Source organism: Nicotiana tomentosiformis, chromosome 2 (genome assembly GCF_000390325.3).
Source record: "Nicotiana tomentosiformis chromosome 2, ASM39032v3, whole genome shotgun sequence".
Lineage (NCBI taxonomy): Eukaryota > Viridiplantae > Streptophyta > Magnoliopsida > Solanales > Solanaceae > Nicotiana > Nicotiana tomentosiformis.
This window is the reverse complement of record NC_090813.1, coordinates 42,954,815-42,979,938: the sequence shown is the minus strand read 5'-3', so window position 1 is coordinate 42,979,938 and position 25,124 is coordinate 42,954,815. Positions and strand designations below refer to the sequence as shown.

Sequence of the window (25,124 nt, the reverse complement as noted above, 5' to 3'; positions counted from 1 at the left end):
TATTGCCTACGCTGTAAATGTTGTCTCTCGTTTTATGCACGCACCCCGTACTGCTCACTTGCATTCTATAAAGCGTAATTTCAGGTATTTGCAGGGAATCCTCACCCATGGATTTTTTCTTAGTTGTGCCTCATCTACTTCCACGATGGTTGCCTTTTCTGATTCTGATTGGGCTGGGTGTTCTTATAGTCGGTGCTCTACTACTGCATTTGCTGTGTTTTTGGGTTCAAATCTTAGTTCTTGGCATGCAAAGAAGCAGCCAACAGTTTCCTAATCTTCTATAGAGGCTGAGTATAGGGCCGTTGCATACACTGTTGCTGAGTTGTTCTTGATTCGTCATATTCTCCGTGAACTTAGCATTTTCCTCCGTGATCCAGTTCGTGTATTGTGCGACAATGTTAGCTCTACTTACATGACTCGCCATCCTATTTTCCATGACCGGTCCGAACATATTGATGTTGACTTTCACTTTGTTCGTGACAAAGTAGCTTAGGGGGATCTTGTGGTTCTATATGTGCTCACTCGTTTGCGGCTTGCTGAGATCTTTACAAAGGATTTTTCATCTCTTCAATTTTGTTATTTGTGTGACAATCTGTCCATCATCTCTGCCATATTGACTCGTATTAGAACTCTCAAGTCTAATTAACTTAGGATTGTAGGTATTTATCTCTTTTGTAGAGTCCTTACGTAATTAATCTATGTAAAGACGATTATAAATACGAATAGAGAGCTCCATAATTAGTCAGCCTTTCATTTAATATGGTTTTGGGAAAGCCTCACCTCATAAGCTAGCTTGTGGGGTTGAGTTAGGCCCAAAGTCCATTTAACATAGTATTAGAGCTAGGCATATCCTAATTAGTGTTATCGATTTTGTCCTACAACGGTGGGCTTTGAGGTCTTTAATGTCTTTGGCAATCCTTACCTCATAAGCTAGTTTTTGGGGTTGAGTTAGGCCCAAGGTCCATTTAACAAATTCAACATATGATTTGCATAAGAAATGTTAGGCTAGTCCCGAGCATTTAGCGTTAGGCGTATTCAAGGCGCACAATGGGGCACTTGGGGAGTAGCCTCATGTAACTAAGCCCCGTATGTGAGTCTCGGGGCGTTTAAATAGTGCCACAACCTTTTAAAACAGAGGATAAAAGTTTTTGAAGTCAATAACAAGTAGTAGTTGATCTGTTCTGCAAAATTTATATTATAATAATCAAAATACCATTGTAGCTATATATTTACAAACAATAAATTATATATTTAAAAGTACCTTTACATGAAAAAGAATGAATGCTTGAAATGTTACAGAGAGGAAGTTAAGGAATTTGTTTCAAAAGCAGTACTTTGTGAATTACAAATTATATTGGAGATATAAAGTAGTAGTAGATATTTTGATTAAATCAGAATTAATTATAAGTCAACTGTGACTTTAGATTAATTTTACCTCAAGACTTCAAACACCCACTTAGTGTGATCTTGTTACGCATGAGATATTTCATCCATAAATTTTCCAACCAGCGCTACTAATAAGCAAAAGTTCCAAAGATAAATTGTTTTATTCCGGACTCTTTAGATATGAGATAATGTAAAATTGTATCACCATCCAGGCTTATGGTAAAATAGATAGGATTCTTTCACACTTAAAAGAGGATTTCAATTCGAGCCTTGAGAATGAAAAAAACTCTTATGCAAAACGCTTCCATCTCTTTTTACACATCGAAAATTTGTATGAGTCGGGAGCTCCATACACATATCGGAACCATTTAAAACAAAAACCAAAAAAAAGTAAAAATATGTCAAAACCCCACTCCCTGTTGAAACATGCCTTTAAAAGGGGATGGCAAACACTCTGGGGTTGGACACAAAGATTGTAGAATTAAACTCTCTCCACCATGGATGTTGAGAAAGTCTTCCACATGACAGGAGGAGTTGGAGAAACTAGCTATTCCAGAAATTCTTCACTCCAGGTCTCTCTTGCATCACATAATAAATACTACAAGTGTTAGAAATGATAGCTATACTGCCTATTATACTAAAGTTTTGCAAATACGATGGGATTACTGCTTATCGTGTTTATTTGATAGTGCAATTTTTTTTTATACCGTCTATTAGTGTATAGAATTTAAACTTTTAATTATGCAGAAGAAGGCATCTGATATGGTGAAGCATATAATTCTGGAGACCGTGGAAGAAGTTTATCTCGCAACAAAGCCTAAAAGCATAGGCATAGCTGACTTAGGTTGTTCCTCAGGACCTAATACCTTGTCAAACCTTAAGGATATCTTGGATAAAATCGAAAGTAGCTGCCGCAAAAAGCTTGAGCAACCGGCACCGGAGTTCCGAGTTTTTCTGAACGACCTTCCGACGAATGACTTCAACGCTATTTTCCAGGCCTTGCCAGAGTTTCATCAATTGTTGAAGCAGAAAAGAAATGGTCATGAAAATGGAGGCACTTCAAATATATATATAGCTGCTTATCCTGGCTCATTTTATGGAAGACTCTTTCCAGATCATTGCTTGCACTTTATCTATTCATCTTATAGCTTGCATTGGCTTTCCAGGGTTAGTCTCTTCAATTAATTCTCAACAATTTTAGTTTGTTCAATTGAATTAAAGAGTGCATGTTTCAGTTATCATTTTGTTAAATTTAAGTTATATATACTGACAGAATATAAAATGTTTACACTATAAATAAGTAAAATTTTATTTTTTTTCCAACAACTTAACCAGATGATCACACACTTCAAGATAGTATCAGATTAGTCAGAGGTACTGAATTAGCACAAAAAATTAGGCTCATCTTTGGCCCATGGAAAAGAGTTAGGCTGTCTAAATTGGGTCTCTCTAATAATTTAAGCTGGTACTAGCATATTTACTATTTATTCTAGGTAAAAAAAACCATTGCTTATTGAATGAAGTTATCTGAAATTACATTGTAATTGACCTGATTATGTCAACATTTCTTATATTAATGCTCATAAAGTTTAAACTTCTTTTCTCTCTCAGGTTCCACCAGGATTATATGATGAACAGGGAAATTCCTTGAATAAAAACAGCATATACATATCCGAACATAGTCCTTCTGAGGTTTCCAAAGCTTACTTTAACCAGTTCGAGGAGGACCTCTCGTTGTTCCTCCATTCGCGGTCGGATGAGCTGGTTAGCGGAGGAAAGATGGTGCTGATTTTATTAGGCAGGGAAGGTTTTAATCACGTTGATAGAGGAAATGCTTTCTTCTGGAAAATCCTCTATCAAGCATTAAAGAATTTAATTAGTAAGGTACGTATTAATAAGTTGGTCATTAACAAAATATGTAGTCTATATAAGTTCATTTTATCTTGTTGAGCGAAGAGGCTTGTACAGCGGATGTGCCAATAAAAATGCACGTAATTGGCAATAAATAAGACTTATATATCACACAGTACTTTAATTTATGCGCCACTCACTTTATTTTCCAACGAATATAGTATGAAGACTAAAATCTGGACGTGTAATTAGCACTAAAAATACTTTTTTTGATATTCTAATTATTTGTCATTATGTTTAGGGAGAAGTGGAAAAGGAAAAGCTTGAGTCTTATGATGTACATTTTTATGCTCCATGTAAGGAAGAAATAGAAGCAGCAGTAAAGGTAAATGGGTGCTTTGAAGTGGAACGGCTAGAAACGTTTGAAATAGAGAAAGCAATTGCAAAAGGTATGAGCTACGGAACAACGGTGGCTATGACAGTTAGGTCTATCCAAGAATCAATGGTGGCTCACCATTTTGGAGAAGCAATTATTGAGGACTTGTTTCAGGAATATGGTAGATTAGTAGATGAAGAGATGGCAAAGGAGGAAATTAGGCCAATCACTTTCCTCCTCCTCCTTCGAAAACCATAACAAAATGATATGTAATGTCACGACAATGAGGCATCACTTTTTAAATAGCTGTGTTTGACGATGATAGTTCTTGTTTGTAGATGATCTAGGTTTACTTCATGTTGGTCAAGGGTACAAAACCAAGATCAGAGATCTCGTATTCTTCCCATCCGTTTGGCCTAGCTTACCGTACGTCCTTGAGAAGAAAAAAAAACCTCTCCACTCAAAAAAAGAAAAATGAAAAAAAGGGAGAGACTCCTCCGGAGGACAGTGTTCTAACTTTTTTACATGAATTTGTAATCAATTTTATTTTTGGTGAAGTAAAAATTTACTTGTTTGAAAATCACATAAAGTGTGATAAATTACAGTTTCTTACAAATAGATACCTTTAAATGTTTAAAAGACTGATAATAAAGTGAGGTAAAAGATACTGCTAAATTAACAAGACGAGAGGATTCAAGGTAAATTTCTCTGGCTCTTGTCTCTTCTCTAGGAGCCTCTATTATTTTTAAAACATTTCCCAGTGATATGGGGATGATCGTATTTATGAGAAAGAGTACCAAGAGGGGGCTTGACCTTACCTCAAAAGACACAACACAAGGACAAACACTTGTCCTTCAAAAAAGGATGGCATGAAAAGCAAAAATTTATTCAGCCGCCCCACATTCAAATTTGGACTAACATAGAAATTAGCCATGTCATATCTTAAGCCTAATGGAAGGCATCTGAAATTTGTCTAACAGGAAGGACCCTTGGCACCATTAGGATGATCTCTGAAAGTGTGATAAACAGAACCATGATGATTATCTTTGGCACTTTTTGCTAGATAATCCGCAACACTATTAGCCTCCCTAAAACAATGTGTTACTATGACATTAGCCTGACTCAACTATTGAGAGATGTCTCTAATGGTGTCTTGCAGTTTCTAAATCTTGGCTTGTTGTTCAATTATCATGTGAATAACTTCTAGTGAGTCTAGTTCCAAAGTGAATTCCTTATAGCCATTTTGAACATAGCAATCAATACCAAACTTTGCAGACTGTACTTCTGCCATGATATAGCTATTACTGTCGACTGGCTGAGAAAAAAACATGAACATATTACCATTATAGGCTCTAAGCACACCTCCCCATCCAGCTTTACCTGTTGATGGCGTATGGCTTCCATTAATATTCAGCTTGAATGTGCCAGACTTAGGCATTTCCCAGCAAACAATGATACCTGTGACTACTGGCTGCAGCTTGAGCATCTTGTCATGATAGGTTATATGTATTCCTGTTATGTTTCGATGATCTAACAAACTTAATGATAAGAATCAGATAAGCAATCTGTTACACATTCTCAAGTACTTAAAGAACAATAAGTCTCAGTTCGGGGACGCGGTTCAACTCTTCAGAGTCAAAGGAACAAGAGAGGGAACAAATGGCCACCAGTTCCCTTGGTGACTATACAAGTCAACTCCCCACAGCTGTAAAGTTACTGCCTGCACACGCAACAGTGCAAAAACAGTGCAACATTCAACTTTATGGGGAATGCCCTTTACCTAACTTGCTTGCATCATTCAAGTGATGTCACAAATGAGTTATTAACATCAAGCAAAGGCAAAACAAAACACTTTGCACATTCAAGAATCGATTAAGCATTCTCTCAAGTCTGTGTCAATCTTGCAAGTGATTCTCAAGGGCATCAAGAACAAAGAACAACATAACGAAGAACCAATTTCCTGTATTGAGTCATTACATGTCCTTAGTTATATTGCACCTTTGTTAAAGCACTTAACTTGTAATTCCTACTTAGCTTAGTTAGAAGCATTGTGTAGGAAATTTTTGTAAAATCATAAACCTTGTGTTTGTGTCTTGGCTAGAGTTAGTCGAGTTGTAAGCTTTGTAATAGAGTTATTACAAAGGGGCTTGTAACAGAGTTGTTACAAGTTAGTGAGGGATTAAAAGGTTAATTCCTAGTTTACAATAGTTTGTAATCTGAAGTTTGCTTAGTAGTGAAGTTGAAATCCTACAAGGGTCGATCGTGATTTTTAATCCCGTGAGCTGAGAATTTTTCACGTAAAATTCCATTGTGTCACTTACTTATTGCAGTGTGCGTGTGTTCTGTGGGAACTTTTAGAGAACCTGGTTCTCTACATAGTTTGATGGACCTTTAGTCTTTATCAATTGATATCAGAGCGGTTTTTTTCTAAAAGGTTAACACCTAGAAAGAATCTTCATCATGGTTGCTCCACCAAACTTCGAGGAAGGACAATCAACGTACAAACCACCTAGCTTCAACGGCCAATACTATGGTTGGCGGAAAACAAGAATGCATGATTTCATCATGGTTGAGGACTCAGAGTTGTCAGATTTAATTTGTGACGGACCTTTTGTTCCCATGAAAACTGTTGGTGAGGGAACAACTATAGTCCCAAAAATGAGAAAAGAGTACAACTATGCTAACAGAAAGGCTATTGAGAAAAATTTCAGGGCAAAAAAGATTCTTATCTGTGGCATCAGACCAGATGAATACAACTGTATCTCAGCTTGTCAGAATGCTAAGGAGATCTGGGAAGCCCTTCAAATAGTACACGAAGGGACAACTCAAGTCAAGCAGTCGAAGATCGACATATTGACAACTGAGTATGAGCTCTTCAGAATGAAGGACGACAAGTCCATTCAGGACATGTACACTCACTTCACCTCTATCATCAATGAGCTTCACTCACTGGGAGAGATCATTCCCAGGAACAAACATGTCAGGAAAATACTTAGTGTATTACCTGGTTCCTGGGATAGCAAGGTAAACGCCATCACAGAGGCAAAGGATTTGCAGAAGCTGACCATTGATGAACTCATTGGTAATCTGAAAACTTATGAAATGAAGAAGAAGAAGAAGAAGAAGAAGAAGAAGAAGAAGAAGAAGAAGAAGAAGAAGAAGAAGAAGGACAATGAGAGAAGAGAGTCCAAAAGAGAGAAGAACCTGGTCCTCAAGACAGACAACAATGACTCAGGAGTTGAGGATACTGATATGGCATATCTGACAAAGAGATTTCAGAAAATAGTTCGCAGAAATGGAGGTATCCCAAAGAGGGGTAGTTCAAGCAAGCCAAGAGGGTATGACCTATGTCATAAATGCGGGAAGTCAGGACACTTCATCAAGGACTGCCCTCTCCTTAAGCAAGACCAATACAAGCACAACACACACAAATGAGGCAAAAGGAACCAAGTTCCTCACAAAAAGTTCAAGAGAAAAGATGTCGTTGACAATGTTGTGAAACAAGCTCTTGCTGCATGGGGAGACTCCTCCAGTGAATCTGGAGATGATGATGATCAAGATGACAACTCCATAATGGCAGTAGAAAGTAAAGGAGTTGAATATGATTCCATATGAGGATGAGGAAGATAAAGATGAAGATGAGGTAAACTTTCTAGATGTTCAAAAAAATTTGAAATTTTATTCTCAAAAGAAGCTTATATCTTTGGCTAATGTTTTAATTGATGCTTATCACCGTCTCATTAATGATAAAAATGCGCTAACCACGGAATTAGGAGAAATAGAACACGAGAGAGATGATCTAGTGGTGGTTGCGGTTAATCTAAGAGAGACCATTGAAAGTTTAAAAAGGGAAAAAGATATTTTGACTGAGAGAATTGCAAACATAGAGCATGAGAGAGATGCCCTATTAGTAGTAGTTGTAGACCTAAAGGAAATAATTGAGAAACTAAGAAGGGAAAGCAGGCCTATGAACACTCAAAAGGGAAAGGAAGTTGAAAGTGAGGCACGCCTTAGGCTTGAAAATGAGCTAAAATCAGTGAAATCTAGTCTGTGTGTTGAGCTTGAGAAAAACAGACAACTTCAGGAATATCTAGGCAGAGTGAAGAGTGACCTAGAAAAATCTCTTAAGTGGACCTGGTCCTCTGATGGAATCGCTGCTATGTATACGAACAGTGGGGGGAACATGCAGGGAATCGGGTTCCAAAAGGAAAAAACTCCCTTACAACCCACACAGCAAGTACGTTACTGTTCCTCATAACTGGCTCTGCACTCACTGTGGTAACACTAGACATTTCAAGGAAACATGTAAAGCCAGATTCCAGTCCCAGCCGAAAAACAAAGTTTTTGCTAAAAAGTAACTATTGCTAAAAAACCTACTCCCTCATATAACAAACGTGCATTGCATGCTTGGACAAAAAGAACCTTGATTCACCCATTTCCTCATTACAAGGGACCCAAACTTGTTTGGGTTCCTAAGTCTAATCCTTGATTCTCTTGCGCAGGGAGCAGTGAAAGGAAGCAGCCAAAGATGGTACATGGATAGTGGCTGCTCGAAGCATATGAATGGAAGCACCAATGATTTCCTTTCACTCAAAGCCCTGCAAGGAGGGAGTGTATCCTTTCGAAATTACAAAAAGGATATATTCTTGGAGTAGGAAGAATTGGGAAGTCTCTCACTCACTCAATAAAAAATGTGTATTACGTGATTGGTCTGAAGTACAGCTTGCTTAGTGTCTCTCAAATCTGAGACAAAGGCAACAAGGTGGAATTTGTGTCAAAAATCTGCACAGTCACAAACCTTGTGACTGGTGATATGATCCTGATGGCAAAAAGATACAAGAACATCTATGTCGCTGATTTTGAGTCACTACATAATGGGGATCTCACGTGTCTGAGTGCTGTGGTTGATGATGTTGAATTATGACATAGAAAGTTGGGCCATGCAAGTTTTACATTGCTGAACAAGTTAGTCAGGAAAGACCTAGTTCGTGGATTGCCTAAGTCAAGCTTCAAAGATCACAAGGTGTGTGATGCATGTGCAAAAGGAAAGCAGATCAGGTCCTCCTTCAAACCCAAAAAGGAAGTAAGCACCTCAAGGCCACTTGATCTCCTCCATATGGATTTGTGTGGACCTATGAGAGTGCCAAGTAGAGGAGGAAAGAAGTACATTTTTGTCATTGTGGATGACTACTCAAGGTTCACATGGACCTTGTTCCTCAGAACCAAAGATGAGACCTTTTCAGTGTTTGCTTCTTTTATCAAAATGATCCAAGTAAAGATGAGCCATAATGTTGTGAGTATAAGATCTGATCAGGGTACAGAATTCGACAATGCAAAGTTCGACGAGTTCTGTGCTAAAAATGGTATAAGTCACAACTTTTTAGCTCCAAGAACACCTCAACAAAATGGTGTCGTGGAGAGGAAAAATAGGACTCTTGAAGACATGGCTAGGACAATGTTGATTGATAGTGGTGTTGCAAAATATTTCTGGGCAGAGGCAGTCACCACTTCATGCTACTTAGTGAACAGGTGCATGACCAGGTCCTTCCTGAACAAAACCCCGTATGAGCTGCTGAATGGGAGAAAACCTAAGCTAACACACTTGAGGACATTTGGTTGCAAATGATTTGTCCTCAACAATGGTAAGGAAGCTCTGGGAAAGTTTGATACCAAGAGTGATAAAGGAATATTTCTTGGATATTCATCAAAAAGCAATGCCTACAAGGTATACAAAAAAAGAACTCAATGTGTTGAGGAAAGCATACATGTGATCTTTGACGAAGCACAACACCCCCTAGGAAAAACTGCACATGATAAGGCTAATCAAGATGGAGAGTTATCAAATGTCCCTGGTGAAGTTATTGGCATGGAAAATGGAAAGGCTGATATGATGAGTCAGGTCAAGGAATCAAATGACAATGGCACAGCTGAATCTCCAGCTGACATAGAGGAACCTGGTCCCTCAATCACAATAACTGAAGTAGAAAATAGAGTTGTGGATGTTGTACATTGAACTCCAGCTGCTGTGGTGAGGAACAAGATACATGGATCATATGCAGAAGAACCTGGAACCTCTCATAATGAGATTCAGGTGTCCAACTGGAAGCACAAAATCTCACACCCTCTTCAAAATGTGATCACCCCCGTTGACTCAGGAATTCAAACTAGATCAAAGTCTACAAACTCACTTGTTTTCTCTACATTTCTCTCTCAAATTGAGCTCTAAAATATCAAAGAAGCATTGAAAGATGATGACTGGATTATGGCTATGCAAGATGATCTTCATCAATTTGAGCAGAACAGCGTATGGCACCTGGTCCCTTGACCTACTGGCAGAACTGTCATAGGAACCATGTGGGTATTTAGAAACAAACTTGTTGAGTTTAGAAACACCATAAGAAATAAGGCAAGGTTAGTAGTTCAAGGGTACAATCAAGAAGAAGGAATTGACTATGATGAAACTTTTTCTCCAGTTGCTCGAATGGAGGACATCAGAATCCTTATTGCCTTTGCATGTCATATGGAATTAAATTGTTTCAAATGGATGTCAAAATTGCATTTGTGAATAGCTTTCTGAAAGAAGAAGTTTTCGTCAAGCAACCGCCTGGTTTCGAGTGCCATGAGTATCTTGAGCACGTATTTAAACTTGACAAGACATTAAATGGACTGAAGCATGCTCTTCGTGCATGGTATGAAAGGTTGTTCATGTTTATTCTAGAAAATGGCTTTACAATAGGGAACATTGACAACACTCTATTTTTGAAGAAATGGGGGAGGAACCTGCTCATAGTGCAAGTATATGTTGATTACATTATCTTTGGAGCAACAAATGACTCTTTGTGTGAGGAATTTTCAAGACTCATGGGAAGTGAGTTTGAAATGAGCATGATAGGGAAATTGAATTTCTTCTTGGGTCTACAAGTCAAGCAGACTCCTAGGGGAATAATAATAAGTCAACAAATATACATCAAAGAGCTTCTGAAGAGATTTGAGATGGAGAGTTCAAAGATCATTGATAAACCTATTGTCACTGCCACTCGCCTGGATATGGATGAACCTGGTTCTCCTATAAACGAGACTATGTATAGAGGCATTATTTGGTCATTTCTGTATCTCACAGCAAGTAGACCATACATTGTTTTCAGTATGGGACTCTGTGCCAGGTTTCAATCCAATCCATAGAAGTCTCATCTGAAGGTGCAAAAAATCCAGTTCAACATAAGAGATCAAAGCATATTTATGTGCGACATCAAATTGCAGATATCTTCACCAAAGTACTAAGTAGAGAGCATTTTGAAAAGAATCGCATGGAACTAGGGTTGATAAAATCAAGCTGAGGACCTGGTCCCTTAATGACTGGTTATGAAGGAAATGTGCAGGTAAAATGGCTAAAAAGTGTTTTCTGGAAAAGTCTAACTCATCTCTATACCGTTGCAAGTAGACACGCATGACGATCACAGAGCAAACAAGTAGCCAGTGATATCGCATTTCAGTCAAAAGGATGAAGTCCACATTTACAAAATCTGCCAGGGAACCTGGTTCCTTTGACACAGGTTAGTAGTTTCTATGTACTTTCATCCACATCTTTTTAACAGCTGAAATGGTGCCACGTCATTAAAATGTCAATCTTTCCTTTCTCTTTTATTTTGGGAACTCAAGTGTCCTACCCTTTATGAAATGACCCGTCTACCCAACTTGATACCCTGTTCTTGACCAGTCCCTCGCCTCTCTTAAATAACCTTTCTCCCGGTCACTATCATAACTGTTCACATCAAAGCCAAAAATTCCCTCTTTTCTTCAAACCAAACACTCTCTTCTTCCATCAAACACTCACTATCCTCCACCATGTCTGAAAGTCTAGAAACTCAGACTGTTCCATGTATCATCCCCACTGTGTCTTCACCCATTGAAACCCAGTGCTAGAGCCTACAATCCTTACACGATCTAGTCCAAACCCTAAGCTAGAGTCACAACCACCTACCAGTTCCTCTCCAACTCAGTCGAGTACTGGCTCTCATAGGTGTCGCAAAACCTTGACTCACAAGAAATTTATGGCATCAACCTCTCCTTTTGTCTCATCGGATAAAATGGTAGAAGCATATACAATGGCGGAAAAAGATAATCAGGAAATTTGTAGTCGACCAGTGGAAGAAAGTTCTGAGATGCAAGGAGTGGGTTGTAACAGTGGTGAATCGGCAAAAACTAACCCAGGCCTTTATCTGCATACTGCCGAGTCTACAGGTAATACTCTTCCTATATCTTCTGAGTTTACCTTGGAATTACAGGAACAAGAGGCTATAGAAAATATGTTGTCAATAGCTACTGAGGGAAGTCTTATTGGGGGTTATGAGGGCGTATCTGAAGCCAATGAGTCTCAGGGGGAAGAAAATGGTATACAGGTAGAAAGTAGGAAAATGGTACCTGTCGAAGCTTTATCACCTGACAGTACTATTGGAAAACCAACTGAGAGACCTGATCCCTCCACCCAAGAGAAGACCTCTACTTCTACTTGGGATAAAACCCCTGGTTCTCCACAAGAATCCCAGGTCAGTACTGATACCGCTCCCTCTCCTCATTTTTATACTGAGCCATTGTCCATTGTTTTTCCTGAAATGAGATCTCTATATGAGGAGGAGAATGAGGATAATGAAGATGACTATGACAATGTGGCTCTTGCGAGCTTCATCAGAGCTAGGAGTAGATAGGTAACTCCCCAAGAGTCAACTTCTAAGAGACCTACCACTAGGTTGCAGAAGGAAGCTTTTGAGTCAATTTTTAGGAAAAGCAAAGAAAAACAGAAGAAAAGTAGATTGGTGAAGGATGGGAAGACTGTAAATGAGAAGGTAGTGCCTCCCGCACCAGTTGTCGATATTGATGATGGGGTAGATGAGGAACCTGGTTTCTTAGTTCGTAATTCCTCTAAGAAACTTACAATTGCAATATCCAAAAAGGAGTCATCTGTAAGTGGGATGGGTGTGAGCAATGTGGATTATGAAAAATCTGATAAGAAAGTAGTTGTCCAGTCTGGGAAGAAAGTGATTGAAGAGTTGGTTGAACAAATGTCTGAGAAAACTGTCTAAGAAACTTGCTGAGAAAAGAAAAAGTGCAAGACAATCAGTGAAAAGGAAAGTTGGTGCCAGTGAAGAACCTGGTTCCTCCAAGAATGCCAAGGTTGGTGCAACCCGGGATGATGGAAGGGAAAAATTGAGAATCCAAAAAGTACTGTGGGGTCGTACATTTGCCCATGATATTCTGGATATGGAAGGAATGCGCCAATTGGTGGAGATCCGTGAATTCCAACAGTGGAGACATATGTTCACAACTGACAATCCCAAGGTATATGAGGCATATGTGCGTAGTTTCTATACTGACTTCTTCACAGTTGAGGATGATAACATTTGTTTGAAAGTGAACAGTGTTGATTTTGTGATGGACACTACTGTATTGTGATCCATTTTGGGCGTGCCCACTGATGGGATGTCCTCCATTGAGAGGGCCTGCTCTACAAATTTCAGAAACGCCATTGTGAAGGATAAGGCAGTACAGCAAGGGGAACGGGTACACAAGAAGGCCCTCCTTCCAGAGTACCAATTGCTATTTGAAATGCTGAAGAAAAGTTCTGCTTCCAAGGTAATGTCATATTAATACTTGGAAAGGCTTTCTTAACAGCTGCATGTATCATCCAACAATTTGCTGATTCAACCTACCTATACATGTTAAACATTTTTGCTAGCCATGTTTACAGGCACACCATTGTTTTCAAATGTTCCCAACACATTATAATAGGAGCAATCTGCACAACCAAATTGTGAATTGCATTGACTTATTTTTCTTTCCCGATGGGCCTCCAAAATTGTACCATGTCATCCTAGATGCTTTTTCTTCAACAAATACATGCTTCATTATTTCATTAAAAGGATTGATACAACAATTACAGGTGGAATTCATTTGCTTTCCAAATCTATTGAGAACTTCATCAAAAGGAAGTTTGTTTTGCCATAATCTCCATGTAATAAAGGACACTTTAAATGGTAAGTAGTGATGCCAGATTTTGCTCAAGTACTGGTTCTTTGTTTTGTTACTTCTTATCATGTTCCAAGTGGACTTGTTGGTATATTTTCCCGATTCTGTCAAATCCCAAAAAAACTGATGATCCCTACCTTGATCACCTATTTGAATGAGAAGGATCTGTTGTACACAAGATTAGGGAGTACTTCCGTTAGCTTGCTTTCATTCTATTTTCCATATGTGATAAAAGAGTTCACTATAGTTCTGGCACTTTTAACAATACCAATAACTTTAGATCAAGTATTTAAAAATTACTTATTTTCAGAAGCACTTTTGTCAAGAAAAGGCGTCCACCTTTTCCCTGCTTTCGCCAATGAATATGGAAAAGGACTTTCTTCTTCGTGAATAAGAAAGTAATATATTTGCAAGAGGGCAATTAGAGAATTAGAAAAAGATTAGTTAAATGAAAGAAACAACCGATAAGAATAAGCATTAAGATCCAAAGAACAATGGGAAAGGCTTCTTCAGTGTATTAAGGAGACATCTTTGATGGAAATTAAAGTAGTAATACACATGTTGTACTTCATCAATTTCAAGCTGAAGTACAAATTCTTCAAACACATAGGAATAGATAAAGTGAAAGCAATGGTGTTTTGGTTCGAAAACGGGATTAATCAAAATTTTAACTTATTGCAGGCACTTTAAGATTGCAATTCTTTGCAATGGAATTAAGAGCGGGCTAATTAAGATAATACAAGCATTGGATCCATAGTATAAGAGGGACATTGAATTGGGGATGCATTTCTTAGTAGTTTATATTTAAAAAATTAGTAAACAAAAGATAAATTAGTGAAAATGAGGACACATACTCGACCTATTGCAAAATCAATATGCTGAATTATTTAGCTAATTGACTACAGCGTTACAAATTATAATTCTTGAAATGACCTTTTGTTGCAAAGTTCCCTACTCTATGAGTTCTCTTATTCGTTGCAAGTATATATTAAATGTCTGATAAGAACTAGATGTATTGAATTCCTCATTTGGGTCATTGTATAGAACATAGGTTGTCTGCTTAGTTGAGTAATGTTGTTTTATACTTTAATGCCATACAAGAGGGGTGATTTGTGTGATGTCCAATTTTCGCGTGCACTGATTATAGAAGTACCTGGTTCTTCTATGTGTTCCTTATACTACTGTTGCGAAAATAGTAAATGCAAAAAGTAAAGAACACAAGTATTTTTACGTGAAAAATACCCGGCTCAAAAGGTAAAAAAACCCACGACTTACTACTCAGTAGGATTTTCCTAACATTGCACTAAATCACTCAGCCAAAACTGCATTTACAAAATTCTTTGTAAACTTAATGATTACCTCTAATCCCATTGTAGCAACCAACCTCTAACTGTTGCGATAACTTCAAGTTAACTCTAACTTGAATACTCAGAGCACCTAATACAATTGCCTCCAGATAAAGCTGAAAGATACAGTTTGAAAGGCCCTACTATAATTGAACTAGAATAAAAGACATACACTTGGAACTGGTTCTTCTATCTGGTTCATGTAGCTTCAAGTTCACACACTTGACTCACACAAGAATTGTTTGCAAAATGCATTGCTATTTTTCTCTTAACTCACGTTTAACTTCAGCGTTTGTGCATCCCTGTAAAATGAGAACATCCTGTAATTATAGAGTTAGTAGAATAGGAATAACTGGAGTTCTAATGATATACTCTTCCATTATGGAAAAGTTGTAGTTATCTTCAACTTCTAACTCCTCCCTTATCTAGGATAGAGTTCTCTTCGATTAAGGAGTCCTTGTCCTTATCATTTATACAACCTTTTCATTCAGGAGATATCATATATAACCACTTAAACTTATCTCCTTCATATGCATGTCTTGTGCTTGAATTTGCCCGTGTCTGTGTATGGACCTGGTTCATGCTTGAGTTCCTTTGTCAATCATCAAAACAAAATTTACTTGGGCTAACAAATTCTCCCTTTTTGATGATGACAAACTCTATGCTTTACATAAGCATAGGCCTTGTATCAACTTAGTTCAATATCAATACAATGTTAGAACACTTTCCATTTTAAAGTCACAAGTCATCAAGGACCAGGTTCATTAGATTATAAGCATCACAGTCCAGAGTAAAAAGCATAACCTATCTCCCCCCTTTTGGCATCATCGAAAAGTTGCATAATTATGTTAGATAACCAGATTTTAATCAAAATTACTCATGGCCACTAGGGCTACTTTAAATGCAATCATGGAGTCAAGTATCATTTATCAATCTAATGATATTAGTCAACTAAGAAGAATCAACAAACAGTTAGAGCACAAAAATAGTTGATTATCATTGATACTAGTCATCCACAAAGCATAAAGAGAAATAAAAATACTGGATCATGAGCAAATAGATCAAAAAGAAATCCCATCAGGGTCACTGGTTTGTCTAACTAGGCTAGGACGGTTTTAAGGCTGGGAAGGACCAGGTTCTTGGTTCTTGGCTTGAAGCAGTTTCAGTATATCATGAAGAATGCCATCATTCTTCTCTTTTACCTTTGCAAGCTCACCTCCGAGAGCATCTCTCTCAGCTTCTACTTCTACCAACCTCTTCTTCAACTTTTCAATTTCAGCATCCTTAGCCCCAATTTCTTGCACCAAGGCTCACACTTTGCTATTCACGGGTACCTTCTTGGATGAACCAGGTTCTTTGGGAGTGGTGTGGACTTCATAGTCACAAGCAGTCAAAGTGTTTGCCCCAAAGTGATCCTTGCTTGTACCAACTTACCATTTCTTGATGGGTACCTTGAAGTGTGCGTGTACAGCCGTGAGAATGAAGCTGGATGATGAATCCAGGCCAATTGATTTGCCTTCAACTGTACAGACATTCCATAAGGACCAGGTCCATGAATGTGGCAATCTGCCTCCTTTTTTACCTAGGCAGTACAACTTTGTTAACAAATTCGAACAATATTTTGTGGGGTGGCTTCATCTCACTTTTGTATATAGCCTTGGGCTCAAGCTCCTCTTCATTTTCACCAAACTTCCTTGTAATGGCAAGGGCGGTAGGGAGATTCTTTAGACTTGGCCATTTGAGTTTCTTGTAATCATTGTGCCCTGCAGTAAGTACACCTAAGATTTCTCCCAATTCCTTGTTATCAAAACTCACTGTTACCCCATTTACTACATTGGTGACTCTGCCATTTGTTATCTCACAGTTTGCCATGAACTCCACAATTTCAGTTCTGGCAAGCTTTCCATCCATCTGAAGGACCATGTCCTTCCAACCCTGGAGTTGTAACTTTTCCAGCATCATCATCATGCCTTCCTCCTCCAAGTTCCCGAGGAGTCTACCTTTCAAGATGGTTTGTTTCCCAAACTTAACCATCTTCTCCTTCTCTGCATCAGATTCTTCTTCTTCACTACGTTCTTCTTCTTTAACTACTTTCACTTTTCTAGACTTCAAGGTAGACTTGGTTCTTTTAGCCAAGGTAGAGGGCCCTGCAGACTTTGTCTTTGAAACAGACTTCTTTGTGGAAGTCTCGATCTTCTTTGCTTTTGGAGTCACAACCTCCATTTAGTCTGCCTCCTCTTCATCACGAAGAACCAGGTCCATTTCCTCAATTTCAATTGCCTCATCAGGCTCAACCACCTTCTTCTTTCCCTTTGCAGCAACCTTTCTCTTACTTTTTTCTAGGGCCTTTTCCAGTTCAGCCCCACTCTGCTTCTTCTGGCTCCTTGTAGCTCTTCTTCTTGTAGGAGGAGTCACAATAGGGATAGAAGAGCCATCCTTTCTTTTCTTGTTTTCCCTCGCAGTGCCAGGAATTTTAACTGCTAAACTCCTTGTCCTTTTAGGATTGTAGCTGTCAGACACTCTTTTCAATAGGTTTTCGAGGGGTTCCTGCATAGATGGAACATGTTCTTGGAACCTCTTCCTCAACCTAACAAACCCCTCAGCAGCTTCGCCAGACCCACTTCCCCCTTTTTCTCTCACACTTTCTTCTTCTCTAGCAGATTCCTCACTCCATACTACCATAGCTCCAGTTTCTTCAGTCAAACCAACAGGAGTAGGTAAAGATTCAGCCACTCTTTTTCGAATTCCCCTCAAGTCGCCTTGAGCACCCTCAATCTCGTTTTCTTTATTCTTTTTGTTTTTACCACCCAATTTCATAGAGTCTGTTGTTTCAACCCCAACCATGGTTCCTACCAACACAAACCTATTTTCCAGATTTTTAGCAACTTCAAAGATAGTCTCAGATATAATTTTTGGACCAGATGTTACTTGCTCTGTTTCAGACGAAAAAGTTTCTTTCCCCTCAGTTGTAGACTTGAAGGAATCTTCAGATTTATTTGGTTCATCTGCCTGACTTGCCTTCAGTTGCTCATTAATTTTCTTGATTTGTTCTCCTCCAGCAACTACTTTGCAAGCAAGCATCTTGAATCTTCCTTTCTTAGAGATAGGTGTGGTTGAGGGTGTGGTTGAAGGAGTGGGTATGGATTCTTTTGGTGGTGATGAGGGATTTACATAAGTATTAGCCATTGATGGTTAGAGGATGAGAGAAGATGATTATGTATTTTTGGAAGATGAGAGAAGATTAGAGTGAATTGTTTGGCGGCTGTGAAATAGAAGTGAAGAAACAACTAAGGCCTATTTAATATAAAGAGGAAGAGTTTAATTGGGTAACGACGGCTTTTTCAGAAGCTCATAAGTCTAATCAAACTGGGAGTCAGTTTGAAAAGACGTTGAAGACTCTCCCTAGAATCTAGGTACTTATTGCATTTTGGGACTCTATTTGGATGAAACTAGTTCATTTCGTAACGGATAAGCTCAAGGAGGTTAGGATTAAACGGGACTCTACTTTTGATCATAATCCAAATATAATTATTTCTAAATATGTAGAGTGGAGAGTACGTACCATGTAATCTTGATGAACTAGGTTCTTCACTGAGAAATCTCTTGTGTAAGTCTGAATTTTTCTAGAAAATAAAGATAATATCATTAGAGATTAATAAAATATTTTAGCACATTGCACAAGAGTATACTGATGACAGTATGAAACTGAGAAAAATCTAATCTAATTATGGACAAAAATTCACAAATTTCCTAACCAATGTTTTGAGTTAGAACTGGTTCCTTTTAGGTGATCTTACTCATCCCTAATTCTAACATGTTCCTTTCAAAGTGATCTATACTTAGAGCTTTTGTGAAGATATCAGCTATTTGCTTGTTAGCCGCACAAAATTCTATAGTGATCAAACCCTTTTCATAGTTGTCCCTCAAAAAGTGATGCCTAACATTCATGGTGTTATCACAAAAGATGAGGATACAACCTATATCAATTCCAAAGTCTATTAATTGTTGTTTGATCCACAACAATTGAGCACAACATGAGGCATCAACAACATACTCAGCTTCAGCAGTAGATAAGGCCACAGAATTTTACTTTTTGGTTGCCCAAGACACAAGACATGAGCCAAGAAAGTGTGCCATACCTGAGGTACTCTTTCTATCAACAAGAAAACCTGCATAATCAGCATCAATATATCCCACTAAGTTAAAATGGCTACCTTTTGGAAACCATAGACAAATGTCAGTGGTGCCTTTTAGGTATCTCAAGATCCTCTTGACAACAGTCAAGTGAGACTCCTTTGGATTTTCCTGACATCTAGTACAAAGGCCTACACTGAAAACAATGTTAGGTATGCTAGCAGTGAGATATAACAAAGAGCCAATCATTCCCCTATACAACTTCCGATCAACAGATGAACCAGGTTCATCTACATCCAATTTTGTGGTTGTTGCTATATGAGCGTCAATTTCTTTGGAATCTTCTATTTAAAACCTTTTAAGCATCTCTTTCACATACTTCTGCTGATGGATCATAGTTCCATTTGAATTTTGTTTAATCTGTAAGCCTAAAAAGAAATTAAGCTCTCCCATCATACTCATTTCAAATTCACTCCCTATTAGTTTAGCAAATTCTTTACTTAACTTATCAGTAGTTGCTCCAAAGATTATATCATCAACATATATCTGAACTACCAAGAGATCTTTACCTTTTTCTTTCAAGACTAAAGTATTGTCAATTTTACCTCTCTTGTAGTAGTGCTCAAGCAAAACTTTTGATAATCTTTCATACCATGCTCTTGGAGCCTGCTTGAGGCCATAAAGTGCCTTGTCAAGCTTGTACACATGATCAGGACATTCCTTGCTTTCAAAGCCCGGAGGTTACTTGACAAACACTTCTTCCTTTGGATATCTATTGAGGAAGGAACTCTTGACATCATTCTGATGGAGAGTGAATTCCATGTAAGCAGCAAAGGCTATAAGGAGTCTAATTGCCTCCAATCTTGCAACTCGAGCAAAAGTCTCATCATAGTCTATGTCCTCCTCTTGACTATATCCTTGAACCACCAATCTTGATCTGTCATTTGGTCTTGGTACCAGATACCAAACTTGACTTCTCTCAAATTGGTTGAGTTCATCTTGCATTGTATTCACCCAGCCTATATCCTGCAAATCCTCAACAATATTTTTAGGTTCAATAAGAGATAAAAAGCATTAAAAGCATAAAGATTCTTCAAAGAAGATCTGGTTTTGATTCCAGAGGTTGGATCAGTAATTATGTTCTCAATGGGATGAGAACTTTGATACTTGTAAGGTTTCACAACCAGCTGGTTTCCCCTAGATGTTCCTTCAATGTTTTGTTTCTGAGGAACAGGTTCATGGACAGGTTCCCTCGAGGTTTGAGGTTCAGTTCCTCTTTGTTCAGTTCCCCATGTCAAGTTGCCCAGGGTGGAAGGACCTGATCCATCACATGTTCCTTTCTCTGGTGCAACTTCAGTTTGGGCTGTGGTTTCATTTGAGTTTCTTACCAGCCCAATTGCTTCATCATCATGTTCCCGCCTCTCAGAAAGAATGTTAGTTTCATCAAAAACCACATGAACACTTTGTTCTACACACATAGTTCTTTTGTTATAAATATTATAAGCTTTACTATGTGAAGAATACCCATAGAATACTCCCTTATCACTTCTGGGATCAAACTTACCTAGGGAGTCTTTACCATTATTGTGCACAAAATATTTGCATTTAAATGCCCTAAGATGGGATATGTTTGGCTTTCTCCATTTAAGTAACTCATAAGGAGTCTTCTTAACAAGAGGTCTAGTCATGCACCTATTTATGATGTAACATGCAATGTTCACAGCTTATGCCCAGAAACTATGGGGCAGTTTACTCGAAAGAGGCATAGTACTAGCCATTTCTTCCAATGTCCTATTCTTTCTTTCAACTACTCCATTTTGTTGTGGAGTCCTAGGAGCAGAAAAATTATTATTTATGCCAATTTAGCAATCTCAAATTCAGTACCATGATAAGACCTAATTGATGCAAGTTGATTACCTAGTTATTTCTGAGTTTTTCTAACAAAAGAAGTGAATATGTCAAATGCTTCATCTTTAGCTATTAAAAATAATGTCTAAGTAAACCTAGAGTAATCATCAACAAGCACCATCACATATCTCTTACCACCTCTGGTCAATGTTCTCATTGGTCTACAAAGATCCATATGGACCAGTTCTATCATCCTGGTGGTGCTTACCACTTTCTTGCTTTTGAAAGAGAATCTTACCTGCTTCCCCCTTGCACAAGCCTCACAAACTTTATCTTCCTTGAACTTAATGTTAGGCAGCCCTATCACCAAGTCCTTGGAGACTAGTTTGTTGAGTTGACTTAGACTGGCATGTCCAAGTCTCTTGTGCCAAAGGAAGGGATCATTATCCAACACACTTAAGCAAGTGAGTTCATTATCTGAAAGTGTGGACACATCTACAACATATATGTTGTTCACTCTTTTTCCCTGCAAAACTATTTTATCAGTGGTAAGATTAATCACAAAGCATTTTGTAGAGGTGAATGCTACCATGTTTCCTCTATCACAAAATTGTGATACATTTATTGGACTGTACTTCAGTCCATTTATCAAGTAGACATTCTCAATAGAGTGAGAATCAGTCTTACCTACCTTTCCAACCGCAATGATCTCATATTTATTTCCCATTTCCAAAGGAGACATTACCTCCTTTAAGTTCCTCAAGTGAAAGGAATTGGTTCTTGCTTCCTGTCATGTACTTTGAGCAACCACTATCCATGTATCATATTTGGCTGCTCCCCTTCACTTGGACCTGCAAAAGGAAATCAGGGGTTAGTCTTAGGAACCTAAATTAGTTTGGGTCTCTTTCTATAGTCAAAAGGATGAATCAAATTCTTTTTATCCCAACTTGGTAGCCTATTATTCCCTTGAACAAATTCTTTGTTCTTTTGACTTGCCTTTTCTTTTGCAGTGCATTCCCTTTTATAGTGATCTATTTTACCATAGTGTGTGCAAATATTATTCTTAGGAAGTGTGAGGTACTTGCTTTTGGGATCCCACTTAGGTTCCAGGTTCCCAAAGCCAAGTTCTCTTCTGTTGCTACTATGGTGTTCTTGTAGCCATGAAAGTGCATTAGAGGACCTGTTCAATTTACAAGTTCTGTCCAGCTTATGCTTGAACTTGCTTAGATCCTCCTTTAGGATTCTTACCTTCTCATCCCGTTTATACAACTCATCATTCATTTTTCCTACATTGTTTTCTAGAGTGAGTTGTGTGTGATCAACTGTCTTTTTACCTGTTCCTAATTTCAGTTTTAGATTTTTAGATCTAAGCTCTAGGACAGTTGAGTCAAGTGCATGAACCTGGTTCTTCAACACAGTATTTTCACTTACAGTTTCACTAACCCTAAGTTTAGGTTTTTGCACTTACCCTTCAAAATCACACTTTCTTTAGACAATTGTTCCTTTTCATTGTTTACATCCTCAAATTCATCAATTAGTTCTAGAAGTAACTCAGATAACCTTTCTTTAGACAACAATTTAATCTTGTCTTTGAGATGAATTACACTTACTTCAGTTTCTTCATCAGATTTTCCAATGGCCATAAGTGCTTGTTCATCTTCATCATCATCATCTGATCTTTTATCTGAACTTTCTCTCTAAGCAGCAACCATAGCCTTGGTTAATCCTTTGTTGTTGCTTTTCTTGGGTTGAACCTGTTCCTTCTTCCTGTTCCTTAGTTCAGCCCTTTCCTTCTTTCATTCGATTTCCCATAAGGGACAGTTCTTGATGTGGTGATCAGTCTTTCCACACTTGTAGAAACCATCATTTGGTTTGCTTTTCGGGAGCTTTTGACTTGCTATAGCTTCCACTTCTTGAAGAACCTTTTCCTCTTCTCAGGTACTTCTTGAAGTCCTTGGTGATCATAGCCATTTCATCATCTTCTAGGTCAGAACCTTAAGTGATTCTGAGTGCCAAGCTCATTTACTTCTTAGGTATATCCATTTTCATGGCTTGTCTTCTAAGTTCATAGGCAGTGAGATTTCCAATTAATTCATCCAGTGGGAGAGTGATAGTATTCTTTGATTCCTGAATGGCAATGATTTTGCTCTCCCAAGTGATAGACAAAACCCTAGTCAGTATCTTCTCGACTCTATCTTCTTCAGGAATAATCCTTCCAAGAGACTTTAGCTCATTTGTTAGTGTAGTGAACCTTGTGTATATCTCTTGAATGGTTTCTCATTTCTTCATAGCAAAGTTCTCATATTGAGAATACAATAGAGTTCCTCTGGATCTCTTCACCTAAGGTGTTCCTTCATGAGCCACTTGCAATGTGTCCCAAATTTGCTTAGTAGTGGTACAACTTTGGATTCTGCTGTACTCATCTGGACCAAGTCCACAAATAAGTCATTTCTTGGATTCAGCATTCTTCTCCCATTTCTTCAAGTCCTAAGCAGTGCAATCCACTCTTGTCTTTAGCACCTCTATTCCTTCAGCATTTATCTTCAAGGTAGCTAGTGGACCATCAGTGGCAATGTCCCATAGCTCATAGTCCTCTTCTATAATATGATATCTCATCCTGTTTTTCCACCAAGAGTAGTACTGGATATTAAAGAGTGGTGGCCTAGCAGTGGATTGCCCTTCCCAATTTACAGGTAGTGCACTCATCTTGATCTTCTCCTAAGGTGTTAGCCTCTTCAAGGATAACCTGCTCTGATACCAATTGTTGTTTTATACTTCAATACCACACAAGAGGGGGGTGATTTGTGTGGTGTCCAATTTTCGCGTGCACTGATTATAGAAGGACTTAGTTCTTCTATATGTTCCTTATACTACTATTGCAGAAATAGTAAATGCGGAAAGTAAAGAACACAAGTATTTTTACGTGAAAAACACCCGACTCAAAAGGTGAAAAAATCACGACCTACTACTCAGTAGGATTTTCCCCAACAATTCAGTAAATCACTGAGCCAAAATAGCATTTACAAAATTCTTTGTAAACCTAAGGATTACCTCTAATCCTGTTATAGCAACCAACCTCTAACTGTTGCAACAACTTCAAGTTAACTCTAACTTGAATACTCAGAGCACCTAATACAATTGCCTCTAGATAAAGCTGAAAGGTACAGTTTGAAAAGCTCTACTACAATTGAACTAGAATAAAATACAGTCACTTGGAACTGGTTCTTCTATATGGTTCATGTAGCTTCAGGTTCGCACACTTGACTCACATAAGAATTGTTTGCAAAATGCGTTACTATTTTGCTCTCAACTCACGTTTAACTTCAGCGTTTGTGCATCCCTGTAAAATGAGAACATCATGTAATTTATAGAGTTACTAGAATAGGAATAACTAGAGTTCTAATGCTATGCTCTTACATGGTGGAAGAGTTCTCTTCGACTTCTAACTCCTCTCTTATCTAGGATAGAGTTCTCTTCGAGTAAGGAGTCCTTCTCCTTATTATTTATGCAACCTTTTCGTTCAGGAGATATCAGATATAACCACTTAAGCTTATCTCCTCCACGTGTATGCCTTGTACTTGAATCTGCTCGTGTCTGTGTAAACTGTGTATAGACTTGGTTCATGCTTGAGTTCCTTTGTCAATCATCAAAACAAACTTCACTTGGACCAACAAGTAAGATAAGTCACTTATTGGCAGAGGCGGAGCCGGGATTTGAAACTTATGGGTTCAGGATTTTAAGTTCTTTAAGGTACTGAGTTTTAAATTAATAATTGATACATTTCAATAAATTGTTTAAGACAAATACATGGTGTGGACCAAAGCTACTGGGTTCGACCGAACCCGTAGCTTCTACTCTCCCCCTGCCCCTGCATATTGGACATAGCTCCATGTAACAGGTATACCTTTGTCTTTGAATGCCAAATGTAGTTTGTTATCATTTTGAAGATAGAGTGATTCAAATTGTTGATAAATATATACTTCACTAAATTTTATGCTGGTTTTGTTTTTACAAGAGCATGTAAAGAGAAAATAGAAATGATTAATGATGTTGGAGGTGATATTACTGTATATTGTTGGTCCCTTCGTATTAGAATTCTCTTGGCTGAAAGTGGACATTCAATATTATAGTTCTGCAGCTTGCGTTATATTACAGTCTTG

General features: G+C 38.2%; 2 protein-coding genes across 2 annotated transcripts; both read left to right on the top strand.

Moving 5' to 3' along the window:
• The first annotated feature begins 1,801 nt into the window (after positions 1–1,801).
• LOC104113714 (probable methyltransferase TCM_000336) lies at positions 1,802–4,202 on the top strand. The gene is made up of 4 exons (XM_009623975.4): positions 1,802–1,958; positions 2,134–2,553; positions 2,998–3,270; positions 3,539–4,202. Exons 1-4 carry the CDS (start codon positions 1,884–1,886, stop codon positions 3,869–3,871), a joined length of 1,101 nt encoding a protein of 366 aa, XP_009622270.1. The 5' UTR covers positions 1,802–1,883; the 3' UTR covers positions 3,872–4,202.
• Positions 4,203–6,073: 1,871 nt separating this feature from the next.
• LOC104113718 (uncharacterized) lies at positions 6,074–7,048 on the top strand. Its single transcript, XM_009623979.2, has one exon. It carries the CDS (start codon positions 6,074–6,076, stop codon positions 7,046–7,048), a length of 975 nt encoding a protein of 324 aa, XP_009622274.2.
• Positions 7,049–25,124: the final 18,076 nt, after the last annotated feature.